We start from the raw sequence: 22,819 nt of genomic DNA, 5'->3' as shown, positions 1-22,819 counted from the left end.
ATAGGCATTAAGGGCAATAAGTGAGTGCCTATATAAATTAGTCCCCTCTACCATGTTGACTGGAAATCTTTACGTTTCCTAGACTCATTTATAGCAGCGTTAGAGAATCCAGAGCCTTATGCATGCTAGGCTTCAAAAATAAGCTACAATACCCAATATTTTCTAGTTATTAAAAATTAGACTAGCTAGAGGTATTCCAGGTATATAACCTTAATTCTTGCTTTATTATTTGATATTTCTACATAGCTCATATCTAATCTCTCACTCCAAGTTGTTGAGGATAGAACCAGGTTTATGAACCAACATCCTTCTTGATTAACATCTTGTACAGGATAATCGGGGTCAGGTAAAGCCGAGTGCTCACAACTGTAATCTCAGCACTGGGGAGTAGAGAAACGATTGCAGGCAAGTCCCAGGTCTGTTAGAGCTACTTGTGACATTCTAGAACAACCTGGGCTAGGTGCAGAAACTTACAGGTATAAGAAATAGACTGGCCATTCTAGAGGGGCCTACGTGGAGGACTCAGGGCAAGAGCAATTTCATGGTGGCAAAGAAGAATCCCTACGTACTATGGCCAGAATGACAAGAGTGTCAGAGGAAAGAGTAGGGGGAACAGCAAAAGGCCATTCTGGGCTTTGGGAAAGTCAGAAATCTGGCTGACCTGATGGAAGCCTGCCCTGCTTGACTGATACTTTTTCTTTTCTGGTGAAGGTATCGCTGCCATCTTCTAAAAACCCAGTTTTTCAGAGATCTATCGCCTTCCTCTAGATACCTAATGCATACTGTACAGTTACATAGTAAAGGAAGGAGACACCATCTGCTCCTAGTCTACTACATCCTAAAATGTTAGTGGGCACTTACACTTGGCATCTAATCTGAACACACGGACTATACAACAGGTACTTTGTACTTCAGTTCTCTCACCCCCTGAAGTCAGGGTTTCTCTGTGTCACCTTGGCTGTTCTAGAACTCACTTTGTTGGAGACCAGTCTGGGAACAAAGAGATCTGCTTGGCTCTACCTCCCAAATACTAGGAGTAAGGTTTGCACCACCATCATCCAGCTTACTTCAGTCTTATAGAACAAAGTATCGGGACTTCTGGGACAGGAGAGATTGTGACCAAGTAGGGTAAACAGGGGCCCTGTCCCAATGTAATGAAGATTCAACTTGGGTGGCTACTCTTCTGGATCTGTTACAGCTTTCCTATATCTTGGGACACATTAAAATATGTCTTAAAATAAAAGTCACTTGTAAAGGTTGCTTAAAAAGCAGGGCATCTGGACTTATGCTAGGTCACTTCTTGAAAATGGTCAGATTTCTCACAGGGTCAAAGGAAGCCTACAAAGTCTATATACCATGTGCCACACTGCAACAAGCACTCTGATGCTCTCTATGTACCCATCTCATTTAGAGAACAGTTTGAATTTTATATTACTATATATAGGTGTATAAAAAATGATTTCTGAGCAAAGTGTGGGGGCACATGCCTTTAATCCCAGCATTTGAGGCAGAAGCAGGTAGATCTGTTAGTTTAAGGCCAGCCTGGTATACGTAACAATTTCAGACAGGCAGAACTAGAGACCCTACCTCAAAACACAAAACAAACACAATCTGTGTTTAACTTTACTAAGTTAGTTGGGATTACTTCTTTGTCTTCAGCTACTTACTCACTAGGGCTCCTTAAACAAACATTCTTGTCCTACTGATCCAGTCTGGCCTGCGGCTACAAACCTGAAGAGAAGCTTCTGAGAAACCCCTTTTCAAGATATCTCTGGCCATTTAGTAAGCCCTATGTTATTCCATTCAGCCTTCTTCATTCCTGGAAGACAATGGACAAGTGTGGGGAACAATAAGATCAACAGGAAAACACAAGGAAAATTCAAGTGGCACAAAGAGAAAGAAATATAACAGTTGAATCAAGGAAGGAACCCTCAGATGGCTGAGGCATGAAGAGACAAGTTTTCAAACCTTAGTTCCGAGGAAAACGTGTCACCCTAAAGACATCTGATCAATTTAATTTCTTCTTCAACCAAGAAATGGTTCTTGGTGGGCGCTGAGGCACATGCCTTTAATCTCAGCACGCAGGAGGCAGTATAGTATATCTGAGTTTGAGGCCAGCCTGGACTTCAGAGTGAGTTCCAGGTCAGCCAGGGCTGATACTTGTTATGGTATGACCCCCATCCCCACCAATCAGAATAGCGATGGCCATTTTGTTCCATGCCTGTCAGCTATTTCATATTGTTGTTGTAACATGCCTGCCCGTCTCTGACAGAGAAGAGACTTGACTCAACAGGACCATGCTAACCACATCCCCAGTTATGTTCTGAGGTTTGTTAATCTTAAGAAATTCCACAAGTTTCATGTAGGACCCATCAGGTTAAAGGTCAATATGAAGTGATGTATCTAAAATGGCTTGAGCACCATTAAAATGGCTGACCACTGGGCAGCATTTCCTGCACCGGCTATGAGCTCACTGGGGCTTTTTCTAAGCTAACTGAAAAAGATGTCTGGTGTCATAGTTCAGACACTTCTGAGCTCTGCCCCTGTCTGATTGGTATTAGGGTGTGTGTTCAAGAACCCATCCCAATCTGACTGAGATTGGAGTTTGTATGGTTTGCAGAGCAACTCCTAGACGGCAACAATTACACAGAGAAACCTTGTCTCAGAAAACAAAACAAACAAACAAAAAAAGGGGGTGGGGAGGGAAACTTGGTCCTAGAAGTCAGCCTCTTTAGCACAAATGACCTACAACTAGGAACATCCCTTAGAACTGCAACACTAAGAAGAAAATACCAGCAGGAAGGCAGGCAAGGATCCGTGACTGTGAAGAATCACTCATGCCCACCTCTAAGTATGGCAGAAAACCTGCTGTGGGAATTTGTAGACCTTGATGGCAAAACTAGTTTCCAGGATCCAACTATAGTAGATGATAGCCGAATTTCTCACTCCCCAGGAACCTCCAACAAGTCAGAGCTGTAAAATCCTATGCAGTGAACATTTTATAAAGCAAATGAGAAATTTAGGATACCAGCATCCTCCAGTTCTTATAGTTATGAGAAGCAAATGTGTTCTGGTGTGTGTGTGGACTTCACTCTGCTGGTAAGTCAGATACCTGTTTCATACACTTTGTCATCCATTTATGGTGGCATGTATTTAAGCTGCCTGATGTTCCCACAAGCTCATCAGCACATGAAAAGTCCATGTCTCCATGACTGCAAAACAGCCCCACCCCCACCTCCCACATAGCTGTGATATCTTCAAAGTTCACTGTCCACAGGGATTATAACACCGTTCAAGAGAAAAAAAAAATTCCCCTAAAACACGCTGTTCTCATAGGCCTTTTTAAATTTTAAGTGCCACTCAGAAGTTCTGAAAATCTGTGTTAGAGGTGAGCAAGGCCTCAGACAATATTTAGTTCCTCCTTCCTTAAAACACACAGAGGTCCTGAGGAGAGAAGGGCCTCTGCCACAAAGCACTGTGAATTGTCGATAAACTGAAGACCAGAGACGAACCTTCCATATCAGAGGACCAGAGGAATTAGACAAATGTCAGCCACTTGACATACATTCTCCCTTCTCTCCCAAGCAGAGTGGCCCTAATTCTAACAGATGTGACTAAGTCAGAAAACATGTGATGTACCTGGTATGTGTGTGACAGGGGTATGAATGAATAGGACCACGACGATCCCTTCCACTATACTTCAGTGCCAAAACTTCAGAGTTCCTCCACCAATATTAAATTTCTCCCACTTAACATTTCCACCAACCCCGTATTAAGTTCAAATCCTATGAAAACTAAACCATCCTTTATTACACACGGTGTCGGTTGGAGAAGCATATTGCTCAGGCTGCATGGACATTTCATTGATTTAAATGTTTTTATTTAAAAAAAAAAATTAAAGACCTTCATGGCACAACTTCTTCCCAGCACAGTTATGTCTTAGTCATACCAAATACAATACAATTACAGCCAATAAATCAAGGAGGGGAATTCTGACTTTAAACTTAAAGGGGGGAAGGGCACACTTCAAAACAAAGTTAAAAAATACTTTCAGAGTAACTGCCAACACAGCTGTTTCATATTGGCATCCATCCCGCCGTCTAAGCAATACAGACACAGGAAGTGCTGAGAAATAGTGTCCCAATACAAGGTGTACAGATGAGGTAATTTACAACACAGAAGTTGTTACTCTGTAAACCCTGACCCTCCCTACCCCCCACCCACTCAGATCTTTTAAAACTCTCCACATTTCTGCAATGACTCCTTTTTTTCTTTTAAGCTTCGATTTATTTAAAGGGCTCTTCGGTGGCACACCAGAGTCCTCTGCATTACCCTCAGCTCTTGCACAGGTTTGATGTGTGAGGAGGCCCAGTTATCCACAGCGGTCCACACCAGCCTCAGACACACCTACACTTCTGAGCTGTGAGCAGGGTGTAGAGTCCTGATCTACAACTTTCCTTTCCACCTCAAAAGAAAGAATTCATCAGTCTAAGTGTCTTGTTCAAATCACGATCCAGTGCAAACATAATCACAAACTGCATCTCTGGCACACCTGGTGCTTTCAGCTCTGCACAAATCCAACATGGTGACCCTCATAGCACGCTAGGGCACACAAGAATCGAGTACAATAAATAGTCACTGCAAGTGGCCAAAAAGAAGAAACTCACTCTGCAGTCCTTTTAGCTCTCTCTATGGTTGAGAAATGTTAAGAAAAGCATTAGCATCCTCTACTTTTATCATTACATTCGCTAAAGCCACCACCTTGATAAAGTTACTAAAGCCAAGATGGGTTACAAAGTTAGGTAAGTTAATTAAATTCAACTCCCCAAACAATTATGTTTTATCTATGATGCCAGGTGAGAAATGCTTATGAATCTAAAAAGGTAGGAGAATGGGGAACTAAGATTTTAGGCCTTAAAATATGTTGGAAGATTTGTTTTCCTAGTCCCCACAGGCAGCTACTGTAATGAAATAACAGGAGAAAATACAGAGCTGATGTTTTGCTATTGTGCTTAAAAAACTAGGCTTCCTCAGTGAAGCACCTGATAAACTTAGGTGGCTGGATTACAGTGGAAAGTCCACTTTATACACACACAAACACACAAAAACTGGCGCCTTTCCTATCCCCAATCCCTGCAATGCTGAGACACAGAATGAGTTTTATGGCAAAGGATCCTTAATCCCCAGAGACGCTTTGGCTTGTGGTGCTTTTTTTAAGGCCTCTCTGCCCTGCCCAGTACCATGGGTCAAATGAGGGTTGTATAAAAATGAGGGCCTTGGGAAGCTTCCATGGTCTGGGCTGTAGTCCCCTCAGGTTTGAATGAGACACCCACCCAGCGAGACCTTTACACAGGGAACTTAAATCTAACCTTGATAAATAAAACCAAACGTTTATTTACACCAAAGAATTCCAACACTGGATCTTTCACATATGAAGGACAAAGTATTATATATATACACACAGCAAGGAACGGCAGGGCCATAACAAGAGAACTGATAGTTTCCCACAATTACAGGTCTACCATCTCTGGTTCACTGGAGATAGTGGCTCTGCTCCTGCCTCTCAAAAAACACACTTCCAATTCTGAGAGCAGGGCTCCTCACTGGATGGCATGTGAAGAAAGGGCAAGGCAGGGGGGAGAAAGGACAAAGCTTAAAATGAACCCAGTGCGGCCACATCACCCATTAGCTCATAAGAGTGCTAGCATGAAACTTATATGGACAATATTTCTTTTTTAAAAAGCAATAAATTATGCCCACTAACTAACTGTCTTCAAAATGGCCAAGTCAAAGAAAACTGAAAAAGATTTTGCCTTCCCTCTCCTAGCAGCTATGAAGCATAGCATGTCTGGAGACGAAAAGGGAAAGACCAAAGTAGGAGCCCAGAAAGGGAAAGTATCACAAATAGAAACTCAACTAAAATTAAAATCATTTAGGGTTAGGTTAGTAAGACATGATTCGTTCAGAAAAAAAAGCTTTGGATCTGTCTGCACATTGGGTAGACTTTTAACATCTTGATGTAAATAAGACAGACCCACCTCCACCAGAGCCGGAGTAAGCCAGGGCTGCAGTCCTGGAGAGAAGAGATGAAGTGGCCAGCCAGCAGAACAGTGTTGTAGGATGGACTGGGTCCTCCCCCCTCCCCCCCCCTCCCCTGATGAGCTACAGTTTACAATCTCTGGAGAAGAACATGAGATATAAGCCACAAGAGTGTACAATGTGGAAAGAGCAACGTGGGAAGGGGATGAAATTTCCACCCAAACGCAGCAGCTGGGACTGAGGCCAGTTTATCTTTGTTCTTTAGTGGTGATAAACTGAATTTGGAAGGGGAGAAAAAATTTTGTCCATGAAATATTCCACCTGCAGGTAATTTTTTCAGGGAATCCCCTGAGTTATGAAAAGTCCACGTTTTAAAAAAAAAAAAAAAAAAAAAAAAAAAGAAAGAAAGAAAGAAAGAAAATCAGCCTATAATTTTTTTTTATGACTCAACTACTAAATCCACAAGCAACGGTTCAGACACGGTGCTTCTGAAGTGTTCTCACCCCTCCCAAACAGGCGCAAGCTGCATCGAGGAGAGGGTGGACTTCCCCACCTCTGCTCAGGCATCAGAAGGTAGATGGGGGTCATTACTGCTGAGCGCCAGCAGCAGCTGGAACAGGTATCCCAAGTGAGTTGGCAGCGGCAATCACTGGTGAGCCTGCCAGAGGTCCAAGGGGTGAAGGAGTTGGCACTGAAGAAATCCCTGAAAGAAAAGAGCCATCAGCCAGAGACAGACACCAAACAACAGAGCTATCAAATCTTCCCTAAGGTTTCCTCCAAAAGTTAACACAATGATAATTTTTTCTTTACAATTTTTCTTGGTCACATTTTGCACACTTCAAAGTTTAATCTGTATAAATCCAAGGTAAAGTTGTAAGTTCTAGGGGAGATGGAAGTTAAGAGCTCTGGCTGTTCTTGCGGAGATCCTGACTCTAACTCCTAGCAACCACATGGTGGCTCACAGCCATCTGTAATGGAATCTGATGCCCTCATCTGGGGTGTCTGAAGACAGGACACTCATGTACATCAATAAATGAAATAAACAAGTAAATATTTTTAAAAAATACAAAAAGTTCTAATTAATGAATTTATTTTAATTAATGAATTGTCAACCAGCTGACAATTACACACAGATACCATTGGCAGCCTGTTTAGGGCAGCACTGTCTAGAAGCTCTGTGGGTGACTTCTGGCAAGACACAATGAGCTACAAAGAAATGTGACTCCAAGGACTGGGGCCACAACTACTTTTATTCAGTTTTTATTAGATAGCCATGCAGGCAGCTCCCATCACACTGAACAGCATAGGACTTTAACCAACTGTCAAACTACAATGGTCACTTACTGGAGAAAGGTGCATTCTTGCCTCTAAGTGATGGTTTGTTTTTGGAATTTATTTCCACTTGTTTCCTTCTCCATTTCCAACACAATTATGCAGTTTACCATCAATCAGCCAGTTCCTCCCCACTTCCCTCAAATACAAGACACCCATCCTATCTGTGGGGTATGTGTTCCAATGCCCCAAGGTCCCTGAAAGCATGGATAGTCCCCAACACTATATATGTATAGTCTGTTTTTCTACATACATATATTCAAGAGATTAATTTATAAATTAGTCAGTCATAAATGTCCAAACACAATTGCCACTTAGAGGCAAGAATGCACCTTTCTCCACTGAGTGACAGTTGTTCAAAGACTAATTATAACAAATATATATTTATATATTAAATTATATTCCTGAGATGGCTCAGCAGGTAAGAGCACTGACTGCTTTCCAAAGGTCCTGAGTTCAAATCCCAGCTACCACATGGTGGCTAACAACCATCCGTAGTGAGATCTGACGCCCTCTTCTGGTGTGTCTGAAAACAGCTACAGTGTACTTACATATAATAAATAAATCTTAAAAAAAAAAGTTGTATGAATATGAGTTCTCTCAGATACCATACAGATAGTACTTTTGAATCATGAGTAAATAAAACCATGAATATGGGAGATTACTATTCATGATTCAAAATACAAAAGGTTGAAAGGTGTATGTGAGAAATATCTTTGATCTATACAAGACTCTTTCAAAAAACTAATCACTAACTACATACATACACACACACACACACATAAATACATCTCTTTGCTCTTCATGGTTTGTTGGGAGTTCAAATTTCTGCAAGAAATTTTCTGTAGGGATACTATAATTTAGGGGGAGACACTGTTGATATTTTACAAATCAGTGTCATTAAAAGTATACCAAGCATTTAGCAGCACAGATTATATATACCACACTGACCAATGTTTGATTGATCCCCACCATTCAAGAGAACCTAGGATTGGGGAGGGGAAAAGACAGATCCCTGGGGCTGTCTAGCCAGTTAGCCTAAACTAATTGGTGGGTTCCAGGGAGAAAGCCATGGTTTGTGGTGCACATGCACACACATAAAATAACTCAACACAACCAAGTGGATGGCTCCTGAACAACCACATTCAAGGCTGACCTCTGGTTTCCACCCAAATGCATGCCAATGTTCTCATTGACCACTCAGAATTTTACAGAGAAGAAAGGGTATCCAGGCACAAAAAGGAAACTGAAACTAAGAACAGTAACTTTCTTCTACTTTCTACCACAGAGTTGACCAATCACCAACCTGACATCATATTGGCGCTGCTGACAGGTGTGCTGCCCCCTGCCATGCTAGTGGAACTCATTCGAGCCTGGTCCTTCACAACAGTGTCTAGAAAACAGAGAATAAGGTTGGTTCTGTTCTACTTAAAGTACAAAACTAGCTGGGAGAAGTAAGAGTAGCTATCTTCAATCTTTGCCTTCAATTTATACTCTATATCACTTCAACATAAAGTAGCAACTACCTTCACTATGAAATCACATTAAGTATTACATAATAAACACTTGACCTGTTCAAACTTTAGTTAAAAAGCTAACTGTAAATACAATGGTAGGATGATGAGTAGCAGATCTATTATATAGCTAATTAAAAATGAAGACGGCTAAATAGATGTTTAATGGGACACTACAACATAACCTGGCCAAGACAACAATTTAGTATTAGTGAGTTGGTCCAGAGCAGAAGACCGAGTAGGCCAAAGGTGTTTGCCTGTGCAGGATAGAATATAACCATAAACTTTACTTGTCATCCCAAATGTGTTTCAGTTATAGTGGATTGGACGACAGGCTATCTGACTAATTGGAAAATCATCGCATTATTCTTCAGCAAACAATCCAATAGTAAAGCAAACAACATTGCAAGTCTAGAGTAGGTGGGAGTAACATTTCACTCACAAAAGCATAGTTGGCTATATACCCATAAACGTTACAGTTCATACAATAGAAAGACTTGTAAACCTCTCTAGCTCCAACAAATGATTAGCAAAGGTGGGTCAGATCAAAATCTACTATACTCAACCAGGTCAAACCAGACACTAGAAAACAGAAGGAAAATAAATGTTTGTAAACTCCGCCCCCCCCCCGCCCCCTTTTAAGTAGACTGATTGTAGCCCAGTCTGATTTGGAGCATGTAGTGAACCTAGTCTAGGTCTCCCTAGTATAGAGATTACAGGCACAAACCCGTATTAAAAACAAAAACAAAAACAATGAAATTTCATTAAACATTATCATGTACTTTTTAATTTTGGTAGTACTGTGGATTAAACTGAAGGTCTCGCACATACTAAGTAAGTGTTTGGGCACTGCCTAGATCCCAGCCCGCTTCCCCAAATTCTGCATGGCAACTGCTGTCAGTGCCCCGCATCTGAAGAAAATGAGGCGGGCTGGAGAGATGGCTCAGTGGTTAAGAGTACTGCCTGCTCTTCCAGAGGTCCTGAGTTCAACTCCCAGCAACCACATGGTGGATCACAACCATCTGTAATGGGATCAGATGCCCCCTTCTGGGGTATCTGAATACAGCAACAATGTACTCACATATATTAAATAAATAAATCTTTAAAAAAAAAAAAAAGAAAGAAAATGAGGCTCAGAATGGGTGAAATAACTTCTTGGTAGACTAATAGGAGCTGAGCTAGAACGCTAGAACACTCAGTCCAGAACCTTATTTACAACATAAGCTTTCTTTAGCCTCAGAGTCTTCTGGGCAGTGAAGGGCTACAAAACTGAACTCACAGAAGTAAGGGTGCTCCATGGCCTCTCTTGCAGTGAGCCGTGACTGGTGGTCATATCGAAGCAGCTTGTCCAGAAAATCCAAGGCCTCAGGGCTGACAAGATGCTGGTTTTCACTGTGGACAAAGCGTTCCCATCGCTTACGGGAGTGTCTGTAAGGCAAAACTAGAAATAAGAAATGGGCCACAGGATACAGAAGTCTAACCAACAGCAACGAGGACTAAAATCCAAAGAACAGCCTTGCGGCACTACTGTCTTACAGAGGGTAACACCACAGACAGAAGGCAACTGACAACGACAGTGTTGCTTTGTAGTGGGCTGGCCTGATGCTGTTTGTATTTTAATGCTAATACTGGTTCCTCAAGACCTAGTTGCCCCAGAGACAGAGAGCCCAGGCATAGACCCAAGTGACCTTATGTGACCTGGCCCCCTAGTTATTTCTGATGCCAACAGCTAATAGCTGGGCAGAAGAAACATGCACGGGTTTAAGGGTTCCCGGGCTTGGGTGTTTGAGGAGAACCATGAGACAGAGAAGGTAAGGAGGAAGAAAAGTTTGCCATGGCTTAGGAGTCAGAAAACACGGCCCTGAGGGCTGGCCAATTGGAGTTAAGAGCAGCCCAGATGAAGCATAGTAAGTCATAACTCGAGGTTATCAATAGGAAATAGATTTTAATTGCATATAGAGTAGATAACTGCCTAGCTCTGGTACTGCGGCTTATTGTAAATACAAAGTTTGTGTGTATCTTCTAACCAGGAACTAAATGGTCAACGGTAGGGTAGGAACCCTGGATTGGAATAAAATTATTTCTACAGCATTGCTCCAAGGAAAAAAACTGGGCCTTCTGTCTTTTAAGAAACATACTTCAGGTGACTCTTAGGTTGTTAATGTTCTTGTGCAACACATAGGGGGCTGAGCAAGCCAATGCTCTTCCCCCATCTCCATTCTTGGAGATTCTGCCACTCTGTAGACAAATAAATGCCTTTGCATCAGGAAGCCTATGTCCTCTTCTAAGTGGCCAGCATCCTATGACTGGCTCATCAGCACTGCCAACCAGGCAGCAGTCAGCAGACCAGCCTACTTCCTTCTCTAGTCCTGCTGCTTTCAAAGATGTAAAGTGTTATCAAGAGCGATCTGAATGTTTCATCTATCTGTACTCTTCTACTTAGATCTACTTACACTCCCATCACAGGAACCCTGACTATAACATGAGGACCTGGGCAGACGGCCATTCAATTCAATGCTCTGACGCACGCTCAAACAGCATCCTATAGCACGAGGCCAGACACCTTAGCACTCTTGACAAAGACAGTAAGACAGTTGCTAAAACCAGAGACTTTGGGAGGGGGATAACTTACCTGCCCAAGATATCGTTGAAACGTGGATCTAATTCAATGTTGTACTTGTCAATATAGTCATATAAATCTTCTGTTCCCAGAACCTTGGCTATCCTCACCAACTAATATCAAAGAAAAAAAAAAAAAAAAACACCCACACCACAAGCATAATACATAATCAGGTCAGCAACTAATAAGTGAGTCAAATAAACTAATATGCCCTACAAATAAATGTTAGCCCATGAAGTTTAATTCAAACTTTGTGTAGTGGAGTAAATTTCATATAAAATTCTTAAATAAACTGAATTAGAAAACATTAGAAAAAGCCAACTACTTTGCCTGGTTCTTTCTCCCCTTGAAACGTCCCCCTAGTGGTCTTTTCCTCTGCATTACAACTCATCAAATGACAACTGCTCTTCTTTTAGAACATGTCATACACACTTCAGCATTCATTTTAGCTTTACTTTCAACTGCTTCTATTGCTGATTTGCCTACAGACAGACACTGAGCTATCTGAAGGTGTTTCTCTGCACCCTGTACCCTCAGTCCTGTACGGCACTTGACAAAAAGCTACAGACTTTAAACTTCAAGTGCCATCAGGATACAGATGTTTGTGAGCCAAATGATATGGGTGCTGGAAACTGTGCCCAGGTCCTCTTCTAGAGGAACAAGCCTTCTAAGCTGTTAATCTGGCCTCTGTGTATTTGTTCTACTGAGTAATTTACATGTTCACTTCACATAGAAGAAAGATCAAAATACTAAAAGGATGTGTGTGCATCTAGGAGGTGGTGGTGCATGCCTCTAATCCCAGCATTTGGGAGACTCAGAAAGGCAAGTCTCTGAGTTCAAGGCCAGCCTGGTCTACAGATGGGAGTTAGAGGGCAGCCAGGGTTCTACAGAGAGACCCCGTCTTGACACACACTCCCTGCCCCCACTCCCAAAAAGGTTAAATCTAGCTGTTTCAAGGACCAGTAAAGTTATCTGAACAAGTAGAGAACTCTCAGATATTATGTGTTATGAACTAGGCTAGGGAGGTGAGGTGTGTGGCAAATGCACTTTAATTTTTTTTTTAATTCTTCGACTTTTTGAGACAAGTTCACTGCGCTGACTGTCCTGGAACTTGCTGTGTAGACCAAACTGGCCTTCAACTCACGGCCTTTGCCTGTCGAGTGCTGGGATTAAAGGCATGAGCTACCATACCTGGTGAGTGGGATGGGGGCAGGGACTTGTGAAACAAGATTTCACAGTGTAGACCCATAACTTAGAAACCCGTATGTTTTTTGTCTCCCAGTGCAAGGACTAAAGGACTTAAGAAATGCACAACCACATCTGAATAGGTTTTTAAATTTTTTAAAACATTGTACCTCTGGCTGTCTTGGAACTTACCAGATAGCCCAGACCCACTGAAGTTTCTAATGAGTTTCCACATCTGGCCATCTTTACACTAGGTCAGTAAATTTCTTAATGGGAGAAACATGTCATCACCTGATCATAATTGTCATGTCCATGGAAAAATGGCTCCTTCCGGAAGATCATACTGGCCAGCATACAACCCAAGCTCCACATATCCAAACTATAATCGTACATCTGTATTAAAGAAAACATTGTCACATATGCATTCCCACACCTATCACTTCTAGATACAAAATAGACATTTTATGTCTGTGAGTACACTGTAGCTGTCTTCAGACACAGAAGAGGGCATCAGATCCCATTACAGATGATTATGGGCCACCATGTGGTTGCTGGGAATTGAACTCAGGACCTTTGGAAGAGCAGTCAGTGCTCTTAACTGCTAAGCTGGTTAAGGGCCCCCAAAATAGATATTTTTTAAAAATTACTTTGCTCACAATGAAACATCAGAAACATCTTTCACCTAGTTATTGGCTTGTTTGGTTTTTCTTTACTACGAGAGATGGAACCTTGAGCCTTGTGCATGCTAGGCAATTGGCTGATCATTAGGAAACACTGGCAGACCTCATATCAACCCAGTTTTATTTTTCCCTAAGATTTTTTTGTTAAGTGTGTATTTGTGTTTAGAATGGGGGAGTGGGGTGAGCACAGTATGTGCATGTGAGTGAAAGTGAAGCACCCCTCACCAAAAACATCCAGAAAGGCATGATTACCAGGAGCTGGAGAGTCATGAGACCCTAACTTAGGTCTGCTACAAGATTAATATGTGCTCTTAACTTTTTAGCCAACTTAGCCCCTCAACTCAGTTCTTTCCCCCATTAATTTATTTATGTAACATCCCAATCTATCCCATTACCCCCTCCAATGAAAGAGTGGAGCCCCCCTACCCCCCCCCCCCCCACCGGTACATCAAGTCTCTGCAGAACTAGGCACATTCTCTTTCACTGAGGGAAGACATGGATCCTGTTGGGAGAATGGGATCCACAGACAGACAGCTTTAGGGACAGCACCTACTCCAATTGTTGGGGGATAAGAAGATCAAACTGCATATTTGCCACATATGTGTAGTAGGACAAGGTCCAGCCTGTGTATGTTCTTTGGTTGGTGGTTCAGTCTCTGAAAGCCCCGAAGGTCCAGGTTAGTTGATGTTGAGCTTCCTGTAAAGTTCCTATCCCTTCCAGGGCCCTTAATCCTTCCTCCAACTCTTCCTTAAGAGTCCCAGAGCTCTGTCCCATTTGGCTGTGGCCTATGCATCTGTTTCAGTCAGCTGCTAGTGAAGCCTCTCAACGGCTGGTTATGCTAGGTTCCTGTCTATCTTCCTTAACTCAATCTTTTTTATTGTTGTTGTTGTTATTGTTTTTTTGAGACAGGGTTTCTCTGTGTAGTCCTGGCTGTCCTGTAACTCACTCTGTAAACCAGGCTGGCCTTGAACTCAGAAATCCGCCCACCTCTGCCTGGGATTAAAGGTATGCGACACCACTGCCCAGCCCCCTCAACTCAGTTTTAAAGCAAACTGTAAATACTACTTTGAACTACTTTTTTCACCTACAGAAGAAAACCCTGCAATTTTACTATGTGAAGAAATCTAAAGATCCCCTTGAGATGGGAGAGGGCCTAACCTATTTAGTTAACTCTTTGAGAGAGGATACTACTGCACAGCCCTGGCTCACTATGTCCCCCAGACTGTCCTTGAACTCAGAGACCTGCCTGCCTCTGCCTCTTGAGTGCTGAGACTAAAAAGAATGCGCCACCATATGGTACCATACCTATCAAGGTTACATACTTTACAATTTTTGAGATGAAATTTTAGTGCAGAACCTAAAACTTTAAGGCATTTGATAACAACTCAGAAATAATGGGTACGGAAGCGTCTCCTAAGGAATTAAAGAACACTGGGTAAATCTGTTTATCCAATAAAAACAAAAAACAAATACTCATGAGCTGGAGAGATGGCTCACCGGTTAAGAGCACTGACTGCTCTTCCAGAGGTCCTGGGTTCAATTCCCAGCAACCACATGGTGGTTCACAACCATCTATAGGGCGATGCCCTCTTCTGGTGTGTCTGAAGACAGCAACTATGTATTCATATGCATTAAAAGAATAAATATTAAAAAAAAACAAAAAACAAAAACTTATTTTGGGGTTGGAAAAATGGCTTAGCAGTTAAGAGCACTGACTGCTCTTCTAGAAGACCAGGTCAGAGTCCAAGCACCCGCACAGCAGCATGTAAATGTCTGTAACTCAAGGAATTCAATACCCTAGACTTACCTCTACAGGCACCAGGCATAAATGTGATACCCAAGACATACAATTGAGCAAAGCACTCATACATATAAAATTACATACTTAAAGAAAAGATTTAATTGTATGTGTATATACTGGGTGTCTGCAGAGGACAGAAGTAACCAATTGTTGTGAGCCACCATGTAGGTTGTCGAAACTGCACCCAGTCCCTCTACAGGAGCAGCAAGTGCTTTTAACTTGTGAGGCATCATCCCACCTTCCTTTTTCCACTTTTTAGGACAGGGTCTTAAACTGTAGCCCAAGGCAGGTCTCATTCTTGTGGTAATTCTCCTGTCTCAGCCTTCAAAGTGCAAGGATGGATATCAGTGTGAACCCCCACAACTGGAATGTGTGGAGTAGGTGGGGTGCTCTTTATATTTAACCTAAGAGCTCAACTTAAGATGGGTATAAAAGATGCTTGTTTCTTTTTAAAAGAATCTCACATAGCCCAGGCTGGCCTTGAACTAACTGATCCTTCTACCTGTCTCCTAAAAGCTGGATTAAGTGCGTACAACACATCTTCCACATCAAGAGACTCTCTTATGAGTATCTTCTGGTTCTGCTTTATGTAAATTTAGGACCATAACTTAACATTAACACACACACACACACACACACACACACACACACACACACACACCCAACTGATGTATCTTACGTTTTCCCTAAAAAAGGACAGCCATGGATATGATAAATGGCTTACTCAAAGCACAAACTGATTGTATTAGTCAGGGTTCTCTAGAGTCACAGAACTTATGGATAGTCTCTAGATAATAAAGGAATTTATTGATGACTTACAGTCGGCAGCTCAATTCCCAACAATCGTTCAGTCACAGCTGTGAATGGAAGTCCAAGGATCTAGCAGTTACTCAGTCTCACGCAGCAAGCAGGCGAAGGAGCAAGAGCAAGAGCTAGACTCCCTTCTTCCAATGTCCTTATATTGTCTCCAGCAAAAGGTGTAGCCCAGATTAAAGGTGTGTTCCACCACACCTTTAATCCCAGATGAAAGGCATAGCCCAGATTAAAGGTGTGTTCCTTAACTCGGAGATTCAATCTTCTGGAATCCATAGCCACTATGGCTCAAGATCTTCAAACCAAGATCCAGATAAGGATCTCCAAGCCTCCAGATAAGGGTCACTGGTGAGCCTTCCAATTCCGGATTGTAGTTCATTCCAAATATTGTCAAGTTGACAACCAGGAATAGCCACTACAATCCACCCCTTGTCAACTTGACACAAATAATATCTCATGTTCACATGAAACAATAACAAGGTTGTAAATACGCCTAACATGATATAACTATTCCTCGTACAATCGCAAACGCATTAGTAAATTTACAATGGGCATTCATATTACTTTATAATCCTCGTTTCTGCAACTGGTTACGTGGCCTTAATTGGTATTTATAACTACCTTCCTCTACTACCCATTCTGTATTTCCTTCACCTTCAGCCAGCACCTCAGCAGGTCTTGGCTCTTTTCCTGGAGGATTGACCCATACCTTCATTCCTGATGGGTCTGCGTCCTTTGTCATCCTGCTTGGATTAGGCTGTTGTAGTTTCCCATTGACTTTAATCACAGGACATGGTAGTACTAAGAGACGCCCTAAGGGATCTCCTGCACTCCAGACATAATCTTGCTTACCACCATTGTGAAGAGGTAATCCAATTTCCCCATGGTAATCTGGATCTATCACCCCTCCTAACACTGTTATTCCTTTTTTAGCCTGTTGGTTTAAGGGCATTAGAAGCCCAAAATGACCAGGGGGAAGTCTGAGCTTCCAGTTCAATGAAATGTTTGTTGTAGCTCCTGGTAGGAGCACTCCCCTCTCTGGAGCCAAAACTTCTAGGCCAGCAGAACCTAGAGTTATGGGGACAGGAAGCAAAAATTTTCCTAGAGGGTCACTAGGAGTGATAGTAAGTGGAACTATTCCGTTTTCCACCCCTTGATTCCTGGACCCATGAATCCTGGCTATGGGTGAAACTGTACCATATATCGAGCGCTGATTCAAAGCATATACTGCCTTCTGAAGAACTCTACCCCAGCCTTCCAAGCTGTTACCACCTAATTGGCGCTGTAACTGCGTCTTCAAAAGGCCATTCCATCTTTCTATCAGCCCAGCTGCTTCAGGATGATGGGGAATGTGGTAAGACCAGTGAATTCCATGATCGTGGGCCCACTGTCGTACTTCTCTGGCTGTGAAATGAGTTCCTTGGTCAGAAGCAATACTATGTGGAATACCATGACGATAGATAAGGCATTCTGTCAGTCCGTGAATGGTGGTTTTAGCAGAGGCATTACGTGCAGGAAAGGCAAATCCATAACCAGAATAAGTATCTACTCCAGTAAGAACAAAACGCTGTCCTTTCCACGAAGGAAGTGGTCCAATGTAGTCAACCTGCCACCAGGTTGCTGGCTGGTCACCTCGAGGAATGGTGCCATATCTGGGGCTCAGTGTTGGTTTCTGCTGTTGGCAGATCTGGCAATCAGCAGCAGCTGTAGCCAGGTCAGCCTTGGTGAGTGGAAGCCCATGTTGCTGAGCCCAAGCATAACCTCCATCTCGACCACCATGGCCACTTTGTTCATGTGCCCATTGAGCAATGACAGGGATGGCTGGGGAGAGAGGCTGACTGTCCACAGAACGGGTCATCTTATCCACTTGATTATTGAACTCCTCCTCAGCTGAAGTCACCTTTTGGTGAGCATTTACATGGGACACAAATATCTTCACATCCTTTGCCCATTTGGAGAGATCTATCCACATACTTCTTCCCCAGATGTCTTTCTCACCAATTTTCCAATTGTGATCTTTCCAAGTCCCTGACCATCCAGCCAATCCATTGGCTACAGCCCATGAGTCAGTGTATAATCGTACATCTGGCCATTTCTTCTTGCAAACAAACTGTAATACCATGTGTACTGCCCGAAGTTCTGCCCACTGTGAAGATTTCCCTTCACCTGTGTCTTTCAAGATTGTCCCAGAAAGGGGTTGTAATGCTGCAGCTGTCCACTTCTGGGTGGTGCCTGCATAACGTGCAGAGCCATCAGTAAACCAGGCTCTAGTCTTCTCCTCTTCGGTCAGTTGATCATAGGGAACACCCCATGAGGCTATAGGTGCATGCTTGGCAGCAGATGGCATTGTAACAGGAGTAGAAACCATAGGCATTTGAGCAACTTCTTCATGTAACTTGCTTGTGCCTTCAGGACCTGCTCTGGCCCGATCACGTATATACCACTTCCATTTGATAATAGACTGCTGCTGTGCACGTCCCACTTTATGACTTGCAGGGTCTGATAGTACCCAGCTCATGATGGGTAGTTCAGGTCGCATAGTGACTTGGTGTCCTATTGTCAGACGTTCAGTTTCCACTAAGGCCCAATAGCAGGCCAAGAGCTGTTTTTCAAAGGGAGAATAGTTGTCTGCAGATGATGGTAGAGCTTTGCTCCAAAATCCCAAAGGCCTTTTCTGTGATTCACCTACAGGGGCCTGCCAGAGGCTCCAAACAGCATCTCTATCAGCCACAGACACCTCAAGTACCATCGGATCTGCTGGGTCATATGGTCCAAGTGGTAGAGCAGCCTGCACAGCAGCCTGGACCTGTTGAAGGGCCTTCTCCTGTTCCAGGCCCCACACAAAGCTAGCAGCTTTCCGAGTCACTTGGTAAATAGGCCTAAGTAACACACCCAAGTGAGGGATGTGTTGTCTCCAGAATCCAAATAGACCCACTAAACGTTGTGCTTCTTTCTTGGTTGTAGGAGGGGCCAGGTGCAATAACTTATCTTTCACCTTAGAAGGAATATCTCTGCATGCCCCACACCACTGGACTCCTAAGAATTTCACTGAGGTAGATGGTCCTTGAATTTTGGTTGGATTTATTTCCCATCCTCTGATACGCATATGTGTTACCAATGAGTCCAAAGTGGTTGCTACTTCCTGCTCACTTGGTCCAATCAGCATAATGTCATCAATATAGTGCACCAATGTGATATTTTGTGGAAGATCCAAACGATCAAGATCCCTTCTAACTAAATTATGACACAGGGCAGGAGAGTTAATATATCCTTGAGGCAAAACTGTGAAGGTATACTGTTGGCCTTGCCAACTGAAAGCAAATTGCTTCTGGTGGTCCTTATGGACAGGTACTGAGAAGAAGGCATTTGCCAGATCAATAGCCGCATACCAGGTGCCAGGAGATGTGTTAATTTGCTCAAGTAACGAAACTACGTCTGGTACAGCAGCTGCAATTGGAGTTACCACCTGATTTAGTTTTCGATAATCAACTGTCATTCTCCATGATCCATCTGTTTTCTGCACTGGCCAGATAGGAGAGTTAAACGGAGATGTGGTGGGAACCACCACCCCTGCATCTTTCAAGTCCTTGATAGTGGCAGTAATTTCTGCAATTCCTCCAGGAATACGATACTGTTTTTGATTCACTATTTTCTTTGGCAGAGGCAACTCTAAAGGCTTCCATTTGGCCTTTCCAACCATAATAGCCCTCACTCTACAGTTCAGGGAACCAATATGAGAATTCTGCCAATTTCTGAGTATATCTATCCCAATTATACATTCTGGAACTGGGGAAATCACCACAGGATGTGTCCGGGGACCTACTGGACCTACTGTGAGTCGGACATCAGTCAAAACTCCATTAATCACCTGCCCTCCATAAGCCCCTACTTTAACTGGAGGGCCACAATGTTTCTTGGGATCCCCTGGGATCAGTGTCAACTCAGAACCAGTATCCAACAGACCCCGAAAAGTCTGATTATTTCCTTTTCCCCAGTGTACAGTTACCCTTGTAAAAGGCCGTAGGTCCCTCTGGGGAAGAACTGGAGAAAGGGTAACAGCAAAACCTTTGGGTGTTTTATCAAGATCCTTCCTCAGAGGAACCTGGCCACCCCTTCATTCAAGGGGTTCCGGATCTGCAAACTGTCTCAAGTCTGGAAATTGATTCACTGGCCGAGATTGCTGTTTACCACGATCTAATGTAGCCTTTCTTTCATTTGGCTGTTTACCACGATCTAATGTAGCCTTTCTTTCATTTGTTTGAGAATTTTTCTGCTTATACAGATCAAACAAATATGCAGTAGGCTTCCTATGTATTTCATTCCTGGAAACACCATGATTGGTTAGCCAGTACCAAAGGTCCAACCGAGTCATGCCATTATAAATTTCACCTCTCCTGTGCTGACCATTACTGGGTATGTTATTATAAACATTCTTTTGTCTACGCTGTCCATTATAATAACTAGAATCACCTTGTCTCGGGCGATTCAATGCTGCCACCTGGCCCTTGTTACCTCGGAATCCAACTAAACCCAGTGAATTTAATTCATCTAATTGAGCAGAAGCATCTCCAATGCTAAGATCTGGCACAAGGAAAAGGGAAAGAACAAAACCCTTCAAATGTGCTGGTGCCCCTCTCACCAATTTGCGTCTTATAGAGCTGGTGAAAGGCATATCTTCTGGACCTTCCCATTGTGGACAATTATGCTTTACACAATATATCCACTCTAGCATTGCAATTTCCCTAAGTCTTAAAATCCCTTCATCAACACTAAGCCATGGAATATCAGGCATCTCCAAGTCATTTCCAGTAGGCCATCTTTTGATAAACACCTCAGCCAACCATTCAAACAAACTTTTGACACCTTTTTTAACTATGCGAGCTTCCGTATTAAACCTAGAATCTCTACTCAGAGGACCCATGTCAATAAACTCAGCCTGCTCTAGTTTTATGTTCCTTCCACCCTTATCCCACACCCTTAAAATCCATTCCCACACATATTCACCAGGTTTCTGCTTGAATGAATTAGCAAACTCATTAAGCTCCTTAGTAGTGTAGCGAATTTCCTCATGGACTACACTTTCTACCTCCCCTCTAGGAGCCTGTTTTGCTTTGAGTCTGGTTACAGGTCTAGAAGAAACTATTGGTGGGCCGTGAGCAGACTCTGCAAAATTAATTTCCTCATGTGGGGAAGGCATTATTTCAAGAGGTGGGGCTGAGGGTACTACTTCCTCAGGTGGGGCAAACCCTTGAGAATCTGAGGATTCAAAATTCTCAGCTTCAACATGGTCTTCCCACACATCCCCATCCCATGTTGTAGGATCCCATTCTTTGCCAATTAGAGCCCTTACTTTAACTGTCGACACACTCTGAGGCTGAGACTTGAATTTTCGCTGTAGTTCAGCCAACCTTACAATGAGAGTTTCTGTTTGATTTTCTGCAACTTGAGCTCTATTGCTACAAGAGAGAAGATTCTCCTCAAGGACACACTTAGCAACTTTTAGATCGTTTACTTGTGTCTGGAGCCTTTCGATTTTATCACACAACTCCTTCCTTTCATTCATCATTTTTTCCACAGATACTAAGAGCAGCCAGCCAGTAAAATCATTTTTCGATTTTTTCCCCATCTTGTAGAAAGCTTTGTGCACTGAATCACCTAATTCATTAAGAAAATCAAGGGCATTAGCTTCTTTAAGTTCGGAATATAGTTTCAACCATGGGTCTTCAAAATTCTCTGAGCTCCCAGGAGGGAGAGAATCTGGAGAGGTTTCAATAGTTGAAAGTGCTGGTGGATCAACAAGCCAATTCCAGAATTTTAAAAGATTCATCCTTGTACTTCTGTTACTCTAGAACCCCACTCCCAGTACCAACTTCTGTATTAGTCAGGGTTCTCTAGAGTCACAGAACTTATGGATAGTCTCTAGATAATAAAGGAATTTATTGATGACTTACAGTCGGCAGCTCAATTCCCAACAATCGTTCAGTCACAGCTGTGAATGGAAGTCCAAGGATCTAGCAGTTACTCAGTCTCACGCAGCAAGCAGGCGAAGGAGCAAGAGCAAGAGCTAGACTCCCTTCTTCCAATGTCCTTATATTGTCTCCAGCAAAAGGTGTAGCCCAGATTAAAGGTGTGTTCCACCACACCTTTAATCCCAGATGAAAGGCATAGCCCAGATTAAAGGTGTGTTCCTTAACTCGGAGATTCAATCTTCTGGAATCCATAGCCACTATGGCTCAAGATCTTCAAACCAAGATCCAGATAAGGATCTCCAAGCCTCCAGATAAGGGTCACTGGTGAGCCTTCCAATTCCGGATTGTAGTTCATTCCAAATATTGTCAAGTTGACAACCAGGAATAGCCACTACACTGATGTTTCTACAAATTATGTGTAGAATAAGCACAGGAATAATACTGTACTTACATTCTCTTCTTACCTGATAATCTACAAGTAGCTCTGGACCTTTGAAATATCGAGAAGCAACTCGGACATTATACTCTTGGCCTGGATGGTAAAACTCAGCTAAACCCCAGTCTATTAGCCGAAGCTGAAAGGGAAAAAAAGAGAGAAGTCACATCGAGTACTCCAGAGGAGGCATCCTCAACCAGGCGCTCATCCTTGTCAGCATCACCTCACAGCACCATCACATCCTCATTTTAGCTATTTTAACACATGGTCAGCGTACAGGCCACCACCCTGCACAGCCCCTCTTCACCATCCTATGAGAAAATCTATGAATACCTTTGGGGTTCTCTTCCTCTCTCTGATCTCATTTCTTTTTCTTTCTATCTCAACTCTATCCATGTTGCTGTTCCCCCATGCCATATTGTGAGATTAT

At 42.8% G+C, this 22,819-nt stretch overlaps 1 protein-coding gene across 6 annotated transcripts in view; it reads right to left on the bottom strand.

The window, feature by feature from the left end:
* Positions 1-3,854: 3,854 nt before the first annotated feature.
* Positions 3,855-22,819, bottom strand: part of Csnk2a1 (casein kinase 2, alpha 1 polypeptide) — a 55,322-nt gene continuing 36,357 nt past the window's right edge. For 5 of the 6 annotated variants that reach the window (XM_030247076.1, XM_006498657.4, XM_030247075.1 and 2 more), the window contains exons 8-13: positions 22,418-22,528; positions 12,982-13,083; positions 11,518-11,618; positions 10,165-10,313; positions 8,678-8,764; positions 3,855-6,742 (exon numbers count right to left, since the gene is read on the bottom strand). In XM_030247076.1, the coding sequence (XP_030102936.1) occupies positions 6,627-6,742; positions 8,678-8,764; positions 10,165-10,313; positions 11,518-11,618; positions 12,982-13,083; positions 22,418-22,528 (666 nt within the window). In that variant the 3' untranslated portion in view covers positions 3,855-6,626. The remainder of the gene's footprint in view (positions 6,743-8,677; positions 8,765-10,164; positions 10,314-11,517; positions 11,619-12,981; positions 13,084-22,417; positions 22,529-22,819) is intronic. The other variant, NM_007788.3, reaches the window with a different exon arrangement.

This window comes from Mus musculus, chromosome 2 (genome assembly GCF_000001635.26).
Source record: "Mus musculus strain C57BL/6J chromosome 2, GRCm38.p6 C57BL/6J".
NCBI classification, from domain to species: domain Eukaryota; kingdom Metazoa; phylum Chordata; class Mammalia; order Rodentia; family Muridae; genus Mus; species Mus musculus.
This window is presented reverse-complemented; position numbering and strand designations above follow the sequence as displayed.